The sequence below is a fragment of the Rhincodon typus genome, chromosome 22 (genome assembly GCF_021869965.1).
Source record: "Rhincodon typus isolate 14 chromosome 22, sRhiTyp1.1, whole genome shotgun sequence".
Classification (NCBI taxonomy): domain Eukaryota; kingdom Metazoa; phylum Chordata; class Chondrichthyes; order Orectolobiformes; family Rhincodontidae; genus Rhincodon; species Rhincodon typus.
Window position 1 is genome coordinate 3,196,598 of NC_063353.1, and position 16,893 is coordinate 3,213,490.

Genomic DNA, 16,893 nt, shown 5'->3' on the forward strand with positions numbered 1-16,893 from the left:
TTTTTCTGAAGAAGGGTCCTGACCCGAAACGTCAACCTTCCTGCTCCTCTGATGCTGCCTGGCCTGCTGTGTTCCTCCAGCTCCACACTATATTGTCTCTGACTACAGCACCTGCAGTTCTTGCTTTCTCTGAGTTTATTAAGGGTATTGAGTTTATTTCTATGTTGTCTTTTCCCTCAGCTGAAAGGGTAGGCATTCTCATCATCCTGTGTCTTTCAAACTCCTTAACAATGAGGGGAAGCAATATATGTTCAGACTATGAAATTACTCCTCCTAAAAACAAAAATAATGACTATTATGAGGTTAGAATGAGTGATTGTGTACAATTTGTCCATTGTTACACTTCATTGTTACCTCCAATGCTTGGCTGAAAGAATTTTTCAAATTCTTTGTTTTGAAAAGACTGAAGTTGGTGCTTTGTTATTTTTGCTTTAAACTTATGCCTAACGTTGTACGCATGTTATAATTGCCGATGGTAAAATAAATCAGTTGCGCAACAACTCGACTCTAATCTCAACTGCTTGGGGTACTATTAAAAAAATTAGTTCAGGCTGCCTCTAAACAATCCCTTATGTCAATGGCCTGATAAATTTTCTTGATCCTTATTGAGGTATTAATGCAGCCCTTTACAACTATCTTTAGTTTCTCACATCAGGATGTCTGCAGTGTGCTGATATCTCTCAGCAGGAAACTAGGATACAATTGTTTTCATTTGTTATGGTAGTGGCATGATTGACGTTAAAGTGTTACGTTTGGAACTGGAAACAGTGCAGGAACAATCAAGTAGAAAGGAAAACCTGGAGGCAGTACTTTGTGATGGAAGAGTTTGTCCTTTTTTAACAGAATATATATGCTGAGAGTCCCTTGAATGGAGTCATGCCAGTAATGTAACAGACGGAGAAAATCCCTATGCATCTGAAACAGAAGCTGTGAGGTGTTGCATTTTCAGAAGTGAAACCAGTGCAGAACTTGCACAGTTAATGGTGTGGCCCTGTGGAGTGTTGATGAACAGAGATACCTAGGGGTGCAGGTACATAGTTCCTTGAAAGTGGCATCACAGATAGACGGGTGGTGAAGAAGGCATTTAGCATGCTTGCCTTCATTGGTCAGAGTACTGAGCACAGGAGTTGGGATGTCATGTTACAGCTGTACAAGACATTGGTAAGGCCATATTTGGAGTACTGTGTACAATTCTGGTCACCCTGCTACAGGAAGGATGTTATTAAACTGGAAAGGGTGTAAAAAATGTTTACAAGGATGTTACTGAGACTGGAAGATTTGAGTTATAAGAAAAGGCTGGATAGGTTGGGACTTCTTTCCCTGGAACGTAGGAAGCTGAGGGGTGACCTTTATAGAGGTTTGTAAAATAATGAGGGGTATAGATAAGGTGAATTGCCAAGCTCCCCCAGTGTATGGGAGTCCAAAACTAGAGGGCATAGGTTTAAGGTGAAAAGGGAAGATTTAAAAGGGAACTGAGGGGCAACTTTTCAAACCGAGGATGGTGTGTGTAGTGATTGTAACGAGGTCAGCCAGGTGGACCTCAGAATGAGTTCCCTGATTGGGGCTGTTAATCTGGTCCAATCAGGGAGTCCAGGCTGACAGATAAAAATGGGAATGTCAGACATCCTGACACTCTTGAGAGCTGGCTTTGATCAGTGTTAAGGACTTTCCACTTGTAAATAAAGGGTGATTTGGTGATGGGATACTGGCCTCTGTGGAGATATTTCAATGCGTATATGCAACATTTAAAAGAATTTAGACAGTACGTCGATAGGAAAGCTTTAGAGGGGTAAGGGCCAAATGCAGACAGAAGGTACTAGTTCAGTTTAAGAAACTTGATCAGCACGGACAAGTTGGGCAGAAGGGCCTGATTCCATGCTGTATGACTCTGACTCTATTAAGCATTTAGGATGTGTGGTTTTGTAAGCTCAGGAAATTCTAGGACTGTTACTGGGCTGCCTGGAAATTAAGTACTATTAAGACAACAGTTCTGGCGGAGATATCACTGGGGTGGCCTCATTGAGAAGCCACTATCTGTATTGGTTTTGTATATTTTTCTTTTTTAAAAAGAAGTGGCAGTACAACCCTTTCTTGTTTGAATGCCCTTTGTAGCAATAGGGCAAATTTCTTAATTCATTTTCCCTGTTCTGTATGTTTAAATTTTAGTGATGGAGCTGATTGTGTGTCTTGCAATTAAAATTAATGGAATTATATGTCTGAACAAGATAGCACTTTCAATGTTCCTTTGGGGAAGAAAAAGCAAACAAATTGGGCTGCTTCACAGCTCCAAATCAAGCTACATTTCATTAAATAGGGGTGGAGCTTTTATACCGTCAACCTCCTATGAGAGTTAAGGAAACCCATGACATAGGCATTGGAATCAATGAAAAGTAAAACATTCATAAAAGTGTCAAAGCATAGATTATCTTAACCCTACATTACAGATACTTTGTATATTTCGTTTTTGTCAACACTATTTCTGAACTTTGACTCTTCTGACTATACAGTTCAGCAGCAGAAAGAGACGAATGGTTAGAAGCCATTTCCAAAGCCATTGAGGACTACACAAAAAAAAGGACAACATTCACTGGAAGCAAAAGCCTTGAGGTATGATGATCATAAAAAAAGGTCTTTGGAGTTTTTCAGGGAATAGATGAAACTAAATGCACCAACATGAGATACTTTTGGTTCTGATTTGTTAGGCTATCTCCTCCCTCTGTTCTTAATACACTTAAGACTTTACTTATATTTTTTGTGAACAAATGATATCTGCTTTGTGCAATATGGAAGACATTTTGAATTAGTTTTCAACGGAATACATTAACAGTCTGTACTGTATGCAATGTTGGTTTGCAGTTCTTAACAAACATTGTATCTTCCCACAGTTAAGCCTGCCTGTTTGTATATGGTGAATCTACTGAGAATTTAATAACTCTTTCTGTTATGCAGATTGACTTCATAAAAGCATTGCCAGTTCAAAGGATTTTATGGTTATTAATATACTAATTAGTTACAATTTTGGAAAAGTGGAATAGTGTCAAGATAAAAGGCAGTGCTAAAATCTACATAGTTGCAAGAAACAATATAACTGGTACAGATCAGGCAGCCTGTCCTTTTCAGCAAATGTCATTTGTTTGAAAGATCTGCAAAAAAAATTCAAAGTAATAGACTGATTCAATTTGTATCAGAGATAGTAGGAACTGCAGATGCTGGAAAATCTGAGATAACAAGGTGTAGAGCTGGATGAACACAGCAGGCCAAGCAGCATCATAGGAGCAGGAATGCTGACGTTTCGGGCCTAGACCCTTCATCAGAAAAATGAACATAGAACATTACAGCGCAGTACAGGCCCTTCGGCCCTCCATGTTGCGCCGACCTGTGAAACCAATCTGAAGCCCATCTAACTTAAACTATTCCATTATCATCCATATGTTTATCCAATGACCATTTAAGTGCCCTTAAAGTTGGCGAGTCTACTACTGTTGCAGGCAGGGCATTCCACGCCCTTACTACTCTCTGAGTAAAGAACCTACCTCTGACATCTGTCCTATATCTATCACCCCTCAATTTAAAGCTATGTCCCCTCGTGCGAGCCACCACCATCCGAGGAAAAAGTCTCCCACCGTCCACCCTATCTAATCCTCTGGTCATCTTGTATGTCTCTATTAAGTCACCTCTTAACCTTCTTCTCGCTAATGAAAACAGCCTCCAGTCCCTCAGCCTTTCCTCATAAGACCTTCCCTCCATACCAGGCAACATCCTGGTAAATCTCCTCTGCACTCTTTCCAATGCTTCCACATCCTTCCTATAATGTGGTGACCAGAACTGTACGCAATACTCCAAGTGCGGCCGCACCAGAGTTTTGTACAGCTGCAACATGACCTCATGGCTCCGAAACTCAATCCCTCTACCAGTAAAACCTAGCACACCGTATGCCTTCTTAACAACCCTATCAACCTGGGTGGCAACTTTCAGTGATCTATGCACATGGACACCGAGATCTCTCTGCTCATCCACACTACCAAGAATCTTACCATTAGTCCAATAATCTGTATTCCTGTTACTCCTTCCAAATTGAATCACCTCACACTTTTCCGCATTAAACTCCATTTGCCACCTCTCAGCCCAGCTCTGCAGCTTATCTATGTCCCTCTGTAACCTGCAACGTCCTTCCCCACTATCCACAACTCCACCGACTTTGGTGTCATCCGCAAATTTACTAACCCATCCTTCTACGCCCTCATCCAGGTCATTTATAAAAATGACAAACAGCAGTGGCCCCAAAACAGATCCTTGAGGTACACCAGTAGTAACTGAACTCCAGGATGAACATTTCCCATCAACCACCACCCTCTGTCTTCTTACAGCTAGCCAATTTCTGATCCAAACCGCTAAATCACCCTCAATCCCATGCCTCCGTATTTTTTGCAATAGCCTACCATGGGGAATCTTATCAAACGCTTTACTGAAATCCATGTACACCACATCAACCGCCTTACCCTCATCCACCTGTTTGGTCACCTTCTCAAAGAACTCAATAAGGTTTGTGAGGCACGACCTACCCTTCACAAAACCGTGTTGACTATCCCTAATCAAATTATTCCTTTCTGGATGATTATAAATACTATCTCTCATAATCCTTTCCAACACTTTACCCATAACCGAAGTAAGGCTCACTGGTCTATAATTACCAGGGTTGTCTCTACTCCCCTTCTTGAACAAGAGGACAACATTTGCTTGTCTCCAGTCTTCTGGGCACTATTCCTGAAGACAATGACGACATAAAGATCAAAGCCAAAGGCTCTGCAATCTCCTTTCTAGCTTCCCAGAGAATCCTAGGATAAATCCCATCCGGCCCAGGGGACTTATCTATTTGCACATCTTCCAGAATTGCTAACACCTCCTCCTTATGAACCTCAATCCCGTCTAGTCTAATAGCCTGTATCTCAGTATTCTCCTTGACAACATTGTCTTTTTCCTGTGTGAACACTGACGAAAAATATGCATTTAGCGCCTCTCCTATCTCTTCAGACTCCACGCACAACTTCCCACTCCTGTCCTTGACTGGCCCTAATCTTACTCTAGTCATTCTTTTATTCCTGACATACCTATAGAAAGCTTTAGGGTTTTCCTTGATCCTACCTGCTAAAGACTTCTCATGTCCCCTCCTGGCTCTTCTTAGCTCTCTCTTTAGGTCCTTCCTGGCTAACTTGTAACTCTCAAGCGCCCTAACTGAGCCTTCACGCCTCATCTCTACATAAGCCTCCTTCTTCCTCTTGACAAGAGATTCAACTTCTTTAGTAAACCATGGTTCCCTCGCTCGACCACTTCCTCCCTGCCTGACAGGTACATACTTCTCAAGGACACGCAGTAGCTGTTCCTTGAACAAGCTCCACATTTCAATTGTGCCCAGCCCCTGCAGTTTCCTTCTCCATCCTATGCATCCTAAATCTTGCCTAATCGCCTCATAATTGCCTTCCCCCCAGCTATAACTCTTGCCCTGTGGTATATACCTATCCCTTTCCATCGCTAAAGTAAACGTAACCGAATTGTGGTCACTATCACCAAAGTGCTCACCTACCTCCAAATCTAACAACTGGCCTGGTTCATTACCCAGTACCAAATCCAATGTGGCCTCGCCTCTTGTTGGCCTATCTACATACTGTGTCAGGAAACCCTCCTGCACACATTGGACAAAAACTGACCCATCTAAAGTACTCGAACTATAGCATTTCCAGTCAATATTTGGAAAGTTAAAGTCCCCCATAACAACAACCCTGTTACTTTCGCTCCTATCCAGAATCATCTTTGCAATCTTTTCCTCTACATCTCTGGAACTTTTCGGAGGCCTATAGAAAACTCCCAACAGGGTGAACTCTCCTTTCCTGTTTCTAACCTCAGCCCATACTACCTCAGTAGACGAGTCCTCATCAAACGTCCTTTCTGCCACCGTGATACAGTCCTTGACTAACAATGCCACACCTCCCCCTCTTGTACCACCTTCCCTGATCTTACTGAAACATCTAAATCCCGGAACCTGGAACAACCATTCCTGTCCCTCCTCTATCCATGTCTCCAAAATGGCCACAACATCGAAGTCCCAGGTACCAACCCATGCTGCAAGTTCACCCACCTTATTCCGGATGCTCCTGGCATTGAAGTAGACACACTTCAAACCACCTTCCTGCCTGCCGGTACACTCCTGCGACCTTGAAACCTTATTCATGACCTCACTACTCTCAACCTCCTGTACACTGGAGCTACAATTCAGGTTCCCATCCCGCTGCTGAATTAGTTTAAACCCTCCCGAAGAGCATTAGCAAATTTGCCCCCCAGGATATTGGTACCCCTCTGGTTCAGGTGTAGACCATCCCGTTTGTAGAGGTCCCACCTACCCCACAATGAGCCCCAATTATCCAGGTATCTGAATCCCTCCCTCCTGTACCATCCCTGTAGCCACATGTTCAGCTGCTGTCTCTCCCTATTCCTTGTCTCGCTAGCACTGGCACGGGTAACAAAGCAGAGATAACAACTCTGTTTGTTCTAGCTCTAAGCTTCTTGAATTTCTGCCTTACGTCCCCATCCCTTTTCCTACCTATGTCGTTGGTGCCTATGTGGACCACGACTTGGGGCTGCTCCCCCTCCCCCTTAAGGGTCCCGAAAACGCGATCCGAGACATCACGGACCCCAGCACCTGGGAGGCAACACACCAACCGTGAGTCTCTCTCGTTCCCACAGAATCTCCTATCTGTCCCCCTAACTATGGAGTCCCCAATGACTAATGCTCTCCTCCTCTCCCCCCTTCCTTTCTGAGCAACAGGGACAGACTCTGTGCCAGGGACCTGTATCCCATGGCTTACCCCTGGTAAGTCCCCCCCACCACAGTATCCAAAACGGTATACTTGTTTTTGAGGGGAACGGCCACAGGGGATCCCTGCACTGTCTGCCTATTCCCTTTCCGTCCCCTGACTGTAACCCATCTACTTTTTTCCTGTATCTGAGGTGTGACTACCTCCCTGTAACTCCTCTCAATTACCCCCTCCGCCTCCCGAATGATCCAAAGTTCATCCAGCTCCAGCTCCAGCTCCAGTTCCCTAATGCGGTTTCCGAGGAGCTGGAGTTGGGTGCACTTCCCACAGATGAAGTCAGTGGGGACGCTAGTGGTGACCCTTACCTCCCACATTCTACAGGAGGAGCATGCAACTGCCCTAACGTCCATTCCCACTGTTCTGAATTCCCAAACAGACCATTTAAAAAAAAACTAGTAGCCTTACCAAATCAGCGCTCAGAACTTTTTGTTTTGGTTAGAGGAGGAGGATGGGTGGGAGACACTACCTAGGCAGTATTTTGGGTAAAGCAACCGCCCAAATATATTACCTCACTTACTCACTCCAAAAATGGAGTCACGCGAGGTAAGATTTTTATAATCGAAAAGCTTACCTTCCCAGGCTGCCCTTGCGCTTCCTCCCGGACTCCCGCCGCTGAAACAACTGAAAGGGTCTAGGCCCGAAACGTCAGCCTTCCTGCTCCTATGATGCTGCTTGGCCTGCTGTGTTCATCCAGCTGTACACCTTGTTATCTTAGACTGATTCAATTTGTCTGTTTATGAACTGTTTCAAAGTTGTGTGGGCTGGGTTGAACAGCTTGCAATTGCTACTTTAAATTACTCTTTTGGTGATCGAACTGAAGTTACCTGTTGACTTAATTTACCTTTAAGGCGCATGACATGATTTCTATTAATTGTCCTCTCAAATTACAAAGGTGCGACATCCTAAATAGGTTTATTGTTGACCGATGATATGTTGTACAGTCTCATTTTAGTTAATAGTAGGTAACAGTTTGTCTATGTGAGGTTATTTCAATCAGCTGCAAGAAAAATAAATTCAGAAAACTAACTTGTATACCGCAATGCTCCGATGAATCCAAGATACGTACACACGCACAAACACACATTGGTGTGAGCAGCGTACACTTGTCAACTTGGCAACTCATGATTGTCATGAACATTAGGAAGTGATGACGAACTGGTCAGAAGTGAAAGAGCTACATGAATCAACAGGAGCTCCTCACCTCACACTGTAGTCCTTGCACATTGAAATGAGGTCAGGCTTGGCATTGTGATGTCAGCTCAAAAGATAGTTAAATCTGTGTGTAGAATTTCAAATTTTAAAAGTGAAATTCAAGTTTCTTGTTTTGACCGTAATGGTAATAAGTTTATAGCATGAGAGGAATTAAGCAGTTAAAATAATAATTCTTAGATTTTTTTGTGCCTGCCATTAAAAATAGCCACCCGGCGCTGTTTGAGCATGTGCAGAGGAGCCCAGAAGATGTTGACCTGCTACACCAGAAATCTGAGCTGCCAGAATGTGCCTGTGTGGACAATGTCACATGATCAAAAATGAGATTCTAAGTTAGTGTATTCTCTCAATAGGAAATTTGAGGGGTTTGATGTCAAATGACTGAGCCTGAGATATAGATGCAGGCCTTGCAGTCACACAGATATCCAGCCTGCATTTGAATGATACAACATCAACTGCTATGGAGTAGCTGGTGGACACTGATTTCATATTCTGCAGGATTAAAATCTTCATGATCAGAATACTTAACATTGCCATAGATGCACAAAAACTTCTGTCCTATTGTGTTCCAGCAGTGCTGTCTTTATTAGAGTCAACTGCTGGTCCATCACTTTGTAATGATGTAGCCCAACAATGCTCTAATTCTGCACATTTGTGCACATTACTCCATCTTGTGGTAATATTGGCCTTAAACACAGCCTAACTTTTTAGCATGCTGAAGCGTCTGCATTGCTTCTCAAAATAAGTAACATTAGATTGAGCAAAGTGACAGTTTCCATATAAAAATCTAAAGCATAAGTGTGTTGACTTTAATGCTAATTGTTTATAGAGTTGTCTTTTGTTTAACAATCATTTTGCTGAGAATTTTATTTTAAAACTAAGCTAATGATTTTTGCTAAGCTTCCACGTCCTTCTCAAAAAAATCAACATTGAGAACTGAGAGTTCACTGACCATCTTTCAGTGTTACATGTACTACATTGACTCAACAGATGTATACAATGTTTAGAATCCATCCTGCTGCTGTTTCCTTCTATTCCCTGCTCCTGCTATCGAATCTTCACTTAAAATGTGTCAATGGCATCTACTTTATCAGATTTAATCAAACCTGATAGAAAATTTTGTGCAAATTCTTTGTTTCTTTATATGTGTATAAAATGGACAGGGACCAACTCATCTTTTCTCACATTGCCGAAAGCCTCTGATACTTGGGTACAATTCATGGGTGGTAATAGGTAGCTTACCGGTTCCTCAACTATTTACCCATCCTTCATCTGAATGATGAGTTAGTATTATTATCCATGAGAGCAATCACAGATAGTCCAAATCTGTCCTCCGTTGAAACCTATATATATATATACATGTACAGGAATGAGACATTTCCACCTTTAGATGGAATTCCACACTTTGAAGTGTTTTTGTGACCCCTACTGCCCCCTTTCAATAATGCGTTGCCGTAGGTATCCCTCGTTTAGACAATATTCAAATAGCGCATTTTCATTTTAGCACGTTTATTGCATATGCTCAGTGTTATTTATACACTGATTGCTGCTTTCCTCACTTGAACCTTCACTTGTACCTTCACTTGTAGGACATCAAGGCTTTAGAAGAGGGGCTTGGCGAGTGGGAGGGTTGGGAGAGGGGAATGACGAGCAGGATGGTAGGGAATGGAAGTGGTAAGCATGTGCTGGGTAAAAAGTGTTCCTAAATCATCATCATTTATCAGGAGTTCTTGACTTAAGTGATATGAGTGTGAGGTTTTATAACATGGTTATGTTAAGGACGGTCTCTTTACCCTAAGATAAATGGTGTAATGAGGGTCATGTGAACTACAATCAGTTCTGCCTGGCAAACCTGTGGTCTTGGTTAGAGTAAGGATTGGCAACTATAGCATGTGTAATTGAAATGCAGATATTAGGTTTAACATCTGAAAACTTAAGTAGGTCTTCTCATTATAGCAGAATTTCTTTCTCAGAAACTTTGCACAGGAAAAAGAGAGAAAGTCAGATGAGGAACAGTAAGCTGTTATGTCTTCAGAGGGACAGGCTGCTTTCTCTGTTTGCTGCCAGACATTGCTGGAGCAATTTTCTTCGCTAATCGAAGATGGGGAATCTACACGTTTAAGGATACTGGAAGATTTTCCCTAGAAAGACCAGAAGAAATTGCTGGAGTGGTGTAAATGGTGAATGTCAGCTCAATACTTAAGAGGACTGAGGGAACCTTTGGGCACTCGATGCTATTGCTTGGTAAAATGGAGAGATGTGCACTGTTTAGAAGCTGAGAAAAGCTCTGAAACAATTGCAGTTCTATTAAAAAGAAGCTTGAAATTATGTATGCAATATGGGATTATTTGTTGCTCTGAAATCTTAATAAGGGTTTTCTTTTCTGTAATTTAGAGTACTCATTGCCTCCTAAGTACTGTTTTGTCAATGTTACATTTTGTTGTTTGTTACAGCTAGTGTGTTAAAATTTGAAATCTTTTCATGTAATTCCTAGGAGTCAGTCACTGGGAATTCAAATATCTTTTTAAAAGTTCAGTCCCTACAGGTATTGAATTGCAAGTTAGTAAGTGTTAACAAGGTGATTTTTTTTGGTTCAAGGCAGCCAATAGGATTTTAATGTAAACAAAAGATCATATATTAACCGACTCTTACTGCATGTTTTCTTCTGGGAATGTGATTTCTATTTAGTTTAGCGTGCTTTTTCTTAGGAATGCCATTAGGAGGAGGGTTGAATGAAAGTCATGTTCTGCTATTTTTGTGGATCCCTCCTGTGTGACATGCATTAACTGCTCTGATTACTGTAATTGTGATCTCTAACACTGGTCACTAGTCTTGACAGTAATAGAAGGTAAAGCAAAGGAAAAACTAATGTTTCTGCCCACTTGAAGACCAATATTTCATGTGACCTAGACCTGTTTGCATTTTACCATAATTTTCCAGCTCCTGATGCCACAGCAACTTTGCTGCTTTGTACTTTGTGTATATACTTAACACTATCAGATCTTTTTGTCTTCTCTCACACTCGCATTTATAAATATATTGTGACCTTGATAAGTTATACCTTGTTTGAGTTTAGTGAATGGAAAATCACAAATGATAAATGTTCTTGTTGCCTTTTATTGAGTCCTGGCAGGGAAAAGGTTTATAATGTTGGAGTCTAGAGATATGTGACAGCCAAATTGTGGTTAGTAATATCCCAAGAACAGCATTGAAAAAAATGACTCAATTTGTTTTAGTGTTGCTGAGTCAAAAGATAATTTTTGACCAGAGTCTGGGGGAGCTCCCCAGCTCTTATGAAAAAAAAAGCCATTGTATTTCTTTACATTAACCTAGATTGTGCTTTGCATGTGCTTTGTGATTGCATTTAATAAGATTTAGCGCAAGAAATTACCAGTAAAAATGCAAGTGTACATAATTGGAGGTGACCTTGTGATATGGATTGATAATTGGCTGTAAAACAGTGGAGACAAAAAGGGACAATTTCGTGAGAAACAGAATGCAGCTTGTATGGTTTCCCCTTGTAATCTTTATTGGGACATCAACTATTCAGTGTACAGGTAAATTTTTTTTTAAAGTTATAGGAAGTTGTACATGCAACCTTGCAGCTAAAACTAAGTAAGGATGCACAGTAAGCTATGTAAAGTGGTATAAGAGAACATAGACAAAATATGTGAGTGGACCAAACTATGGCCGATGGAATTTATTATGGAAAAGTATAACTTCACGCCCTTTGAATCCAAGAGATACTCATCGTATAGGTTTCTCGATGGCTTAGGGAAGACTAGGAATTTCAAGTTTTTGAGAAGATTTGTAGCTCGGGTTGTGGATGAGGTTGTAGACGTGTTTGCCAAGCCAATGGGTTTGGTTGCAAATGTTTTGTCACCTTGCTAGGTAACATCATCAGTGCACCTCCGGTAAGGCGTCCGTGTTCTGTCCCGCTTGTTATTTATATGCCTCAGTTTGTTGGAGTGTTTGGTACCATTTCCAGTTCATTTTCTCGGTGGTTTGTACACAGGATCTAATTCAATGTGTTTGTTGATGGAGTTCTGGTTAGAATACCAGGCCTCCAGGAATTCCCTGGCTTGTCTCTCTTTGGCTTGTGCGATTATGGATGTGTTGTTCCAGTCGAATTCGTGTCCCTCGTTGTCCGTGTGTAGTAAGACAAGTGAGAATTGGTCATGTCTCTTGGTGGCTAGCTGGTGTTCATGTATCCGTATTGTCAATTTTCTTCCAGTTTGGCCTATGTAGTGTTTCTCATAGTCCTTGCATGGTATTTGGTATATTACACCGGCTTTGCTGGTTTTGAGTATGGGATTCTTTGTTTGTCAGTAGCTGTCGCAGGGTGGTTTGTGGGCTACACTGATACCTAGGGGTCTGAGTAGTCTTGTGGTCATCTCTGAAATGTCCTTGATGTACGGTAGGGTGATTAGTGAGTCTGGTCGTGTTGTGTCTTCCTGCTGTGGTCTGTCTTGGAGTTAACAGCGGATTATGCTTTTCAGATATCCATTCCTTTTGAAGACTCCGTATAGGTGCTCCTTTTCTGCTTTGCGTAGTTTCCGGGTTGCTGCAATGTGCTGTGGGAACTAGATGTTGGAGTTTTTGCTAACCGAGTTTTGGAACCTAGAGAGAGAAGAGGACCAAGAATCAGGTTCATTCAGACAGAAGTCATTGACTGAAGAAGTACTATTAGTTGATATCCTGAAGTGCTTACTAATCAGTGGGAAGAAAACTCAAGTAGCAGAAGCTGTGGAGGTGTCAAGAGAGGACAACATCATACAAGCCTGTAGAAGACATGAGATTAATGAATTTATGTTGAGAAATAAGCGAACAGAGGTAATAGCTAGTTTTAAAGGATTCAGAAAGAGACATTAACTCAAGGAAAAAGCATTAAGTGATGCAGATATTTGCTGAAAATAAACTCTTGCAGCTGTGCCAGTTCAATAAGAAGCTTTTGCGTGGAAAGAGAGTTGACTATTCATTGAAATTTGAATATCTGTAAGGTTATTACAGGAGATTAAAGGGTTTCTTTCGGACATTTATGATGACAGAGTTTTAAATTGTCTTGTATGAAGTAATATAGTTTGTTTTTGGGCCAATGGGCCAAATGGCCTGCTCTTGTTTTAGAAGTTCTATGAAAATTGAAGGAAATTCCATGGTGAACTCTTTACTGCAATTGTCAGTGAGATCAGGTTCTAGTAGTATATTGCACTCTTCGACCACATGTAAAGTTGAGTAATTTTTTAAAAAAGTCCTACCCTTTATTGAACTATTCTGGAAGAAAAGCATATGGTTCCTTAGTAATTATTCTTGCCATCACAGTTCTCTTGAAACTTTCAGAATCTTGCAAAGGCCATTCAAAATGAACAGAACTAGAATTTATCCCCCAAATACCATGAGTTCTCTGCCATTTCATACGTTAATATATTTCATATTAATATTTTGAGTGTGTGTCAATACTGGAAATTTATAATGTGATCCTTGAAATGATAGTCCATAAATGGACATTATACAGGATGTGGCCTCAATTCAATTACAGTCAGCCACCATGTTGTGGGTGGCATCAGAGAGAAATGGTGGGGGGGGGATAAAGAGAGGGGAATAGAGAGAAAGATAAACAGTGTGAGATAAGGGGAGGGTTGTTGAGAGTGTTGAACAGAGAGGAGGAGATAGAGCAGGGAAATGGAGAGGGGTGGATAGAGAGGAACATAAAAATGGGGATAGAGAGATGAGGTCAGACTTAGAGAGGAGGTTCAAGAGAGAGATAAAGGAAGAGATAGTGTGATAGAGAGATAAACAGAGAAGGGGCATAGAGGGATATAGAAGATAAGAATTGGTTACATATCAAATAAATAAATCAAAAGAGAGTCACTAGATATTGCCCGAGTTGGAGCATTTCAGATATGAAGAGAGGTAATAAGTTTGGGTTGCTTCCTTTGGAGCAGTGAAGATTGAGGGAGGAACCTGATAGAGGTGTAGAAGATTATGAGGGGCATGGACAAGGTGTATAGAAAGCAGCTGTTCCCTTTAGTCAAAGATTCAGTAACAAGGGGTCATAATTTTAAAGTAAAAGGCAGAAGGTTCAGAGGGGATTTGAGGAAAACTTCCTTAACCCAGAGGATGGAGGGGTCTGGAATGCACAGTCTGGGAAGGTAGTTGAGGTGGGGGGAGCCTCACAACCTTCAAAAAGTACTTGGGTAAGCACTTGAAGTGTCATAATTTTGTGTGATTGAGGGCTTCATGACTTGCCTATTGCAGGAAAGTGAGACTAGTGCAGGTAGACATATATTTTTGGTGCTACATCCTCAATGGGCCAAAGGGCCTCTTGTATCTGAGGAGTTAGATTGATGAGGGGAGTGGAGGTGATGGCCTAGTGGTTATCACTGGATTATTAATCCGGAAACTCAGCTAATGTTCTGAGGATGTGGGTTCAAATCCCGCCAATTCAATAAAAGTAATCTGGAATTAAGGATCTACTGATGACCATGAAACCATTGTTGATAGGAAGGAAATCTGCTATCTACACCTGGTCTAGTCTACTTGTGACTCCAGCCCAATAGCAATGTAGTTGACTTTGGCCTAACCAGCCATTCAGTTGTATAAATTCCTGTGAAGTCTCAAAGAAATTAAACCGGACCACCTAGCATCGAACCAGGCACTGGAAAAGACAATGGCAAAAACAGCCCTGACAACTCTGCAATGTCCTCCTTACTAACATCTGGGGACCATTGCCAAAATTGGGGGAGCTGTCTCACAGACTAGTCAAGCAACATTCTAACATAGTCATACTCCATGGAATCATACCTTACAGACAATGTGCCAGACAGAACCATCACCATCCCAGCACAGCAGTGGAATACAATCCAGAGTTGCCGTGGGAGTGCTCGATATTGACTCTGGACCCCATGAAGCCTCTTGGCTTCAGAAGAAACCTGGGCAAGGAATCCTCCTACTGGTTACCATATACTATCCTCCATCTGCAGATGAATCAGTACTCCTCCATGTTAAACTCTCACGTTGAACAACATTTGGAGGAAGCACTGAGGGTGGCAGGGGCTCAAAATGTACTCTCGGTGAGGGTTTTGATGTCCACCACCAAAAGTGGCTCAGCAGCAGCACTGCTGATCAAGCTGGGTTCTAAAGGACATAGCTGCTAGACTGGGTCTGCAGCAGATGGTGAGGGAATCAAAAAAAGGGAAAAACATTCTTGACCTCATCCTCATCAATCTGCCAGCTGTAGATGCATCTGTCCATGTCAGTATCGATAAGAGTGACCACCACACAATCATGGTGGAGAAGAAATTCACCTTCACATTGAGATTAACCCTTATCATATTGTGTGGCACTATCACCATGCTAAATGGGATGGATTTCAAACAGATCTAACAACTCAAGACTGGGCATCCATGAGGTGCTGTGGGCCATCAACTCCAGCACAATCTGCAACCTTAGAGCCTGGCATTTGGTGAGGTGATGGCCTTGTGGTATTATCGCTGGAGTGTTAATCCAGAGAACCAGGTAATGTTTTGGGGTCCTGGGTTTGAATCCCACTATGGTAGATGGTGGGATAAAATTCTGGAATTCGGAGTCCAATGATGATTATCGGAAAAACCCATCTGGTTCACTAATGTCCGTTAAGGAAGGAAACTGCTATCCTTACCAGAGCCACAGGAATGTGGTTGACTTTTAACTGCCCACTGGGCAATTAGGGATGGGCAACGAATGCTAGCCTAGCCAGCAATGCCCTTGTCTTGTGAATGAATTTTAAAAATGTTTTATTTATTTTTTATTTATTTTTAATCAAAAGAGGAGCAATGAGGGTAAACTCCTAAAGGTTGGACCTTTGAGAACTAAGACCTGATCCTTCCTCTCCTGTGCTTGTGCCTCAATTATAATTAAACAGATATCTAATCTGTAATGGAGCAAACTTTGTTTCAGGCCGAGGCAGAGCTCTACAGTGTAGAGCTGAAATCTCATATAGTGCTCCAATATCTTGGATTCTTGTACTAGTTACTTAAAATTTTGCCAGAGCGTGTTAGATTTTTCATGAAGTTTGATTACCCTTCTTTGATTCAGGAAACATTTAATTCCCACTTAATACCTCATTCTTGTACATCTTTTAAAAGAAGTAGAAAAATTTTTATATAATTTCAATATGTTGCAACATCCTGCAGGTAATATAGATTGTTCAGTTTCTTTTTAGTTTCTAAGCTATTGTGAACTTTTTTTCTTCTTCTAGGAAGAACCAGACAAACCAGAATTAAATACACCTTTGGGCACTAAGGCACCCATATGGATCCCTGATCCTCGGGCTACCATGTGCATGATCTGCACATGTGACTTTACACTTACCTGGAGGCGGCATCACTGTAGAGCATGTGGAAAGGTTAGTGTTCGGTTGTAGATTTTGTGTTGCTTTGACTCTGCTTACTTTTTGTATCTTTTATTGAGCTACAATTTTTTTTCAGGTTCCAGCAGTGGCCATTCCAGAAGCCATTCTAATAATCTTCAAGTTCTTTTCTGAAAGATAGCTTTGTAACCAGGATGTGGGGATTTCCATTAAGTTTATGCAGTTCCATCAGGTGCACAGCTTTCTTCATTTGTACTGTTTCGTTAGCTTTCACAGTTAAGCTGGCACCTTGCATAAGGCAAAACATTTAATACAAAGAAATGTAATTGCATAAACACAGTTCAAAAATCCTTACATAAGTAAAATACTGTGGATGCAGAAAATCTGAAGTATTAACAAGTGTTGGCATTACTCAAAATTTGGCACCATTGTTGAAATGAGAAAGCAAGTTAATGTTTCAGGTCAGTA

At 41.5% G+C, this 16,893-nt stretch overlaps 1 protein-coding gene across 1 annotated transcript in view; it reads left to right on the forward strand.

Moving 5' to 3' along the window:
- The window catches only part of fgd6 (FYVE, RhoGEF and PH domain containing 6), a 96,501-nt gene extending 79,875 nt beyond the window's left edge, over window positions 1-16,626 (forward strand). Inside the window, exons 15-17 of the mRNA XM_048610199.1 lie at window positions 2,508-2,607; window positions 16,315-16,461; window positions 16,544-16,626. Of these exons, the coding sequence (XP_048466156.1) occupies window positions 2,508-2,607; window positions 16,315-16,461; window positions 16,544-16,606 (310 nt within the window). The 3' untranslated portion in view covers window positions 16,607-16,626. The remainder of the gene's footprint in view (window positions 1-2,507; window positions 2,608-16,314; window positions 16,462-16,543) is intronic.
- Window positions 16,627-16,893: the final 267 nt, after the last annotated feature.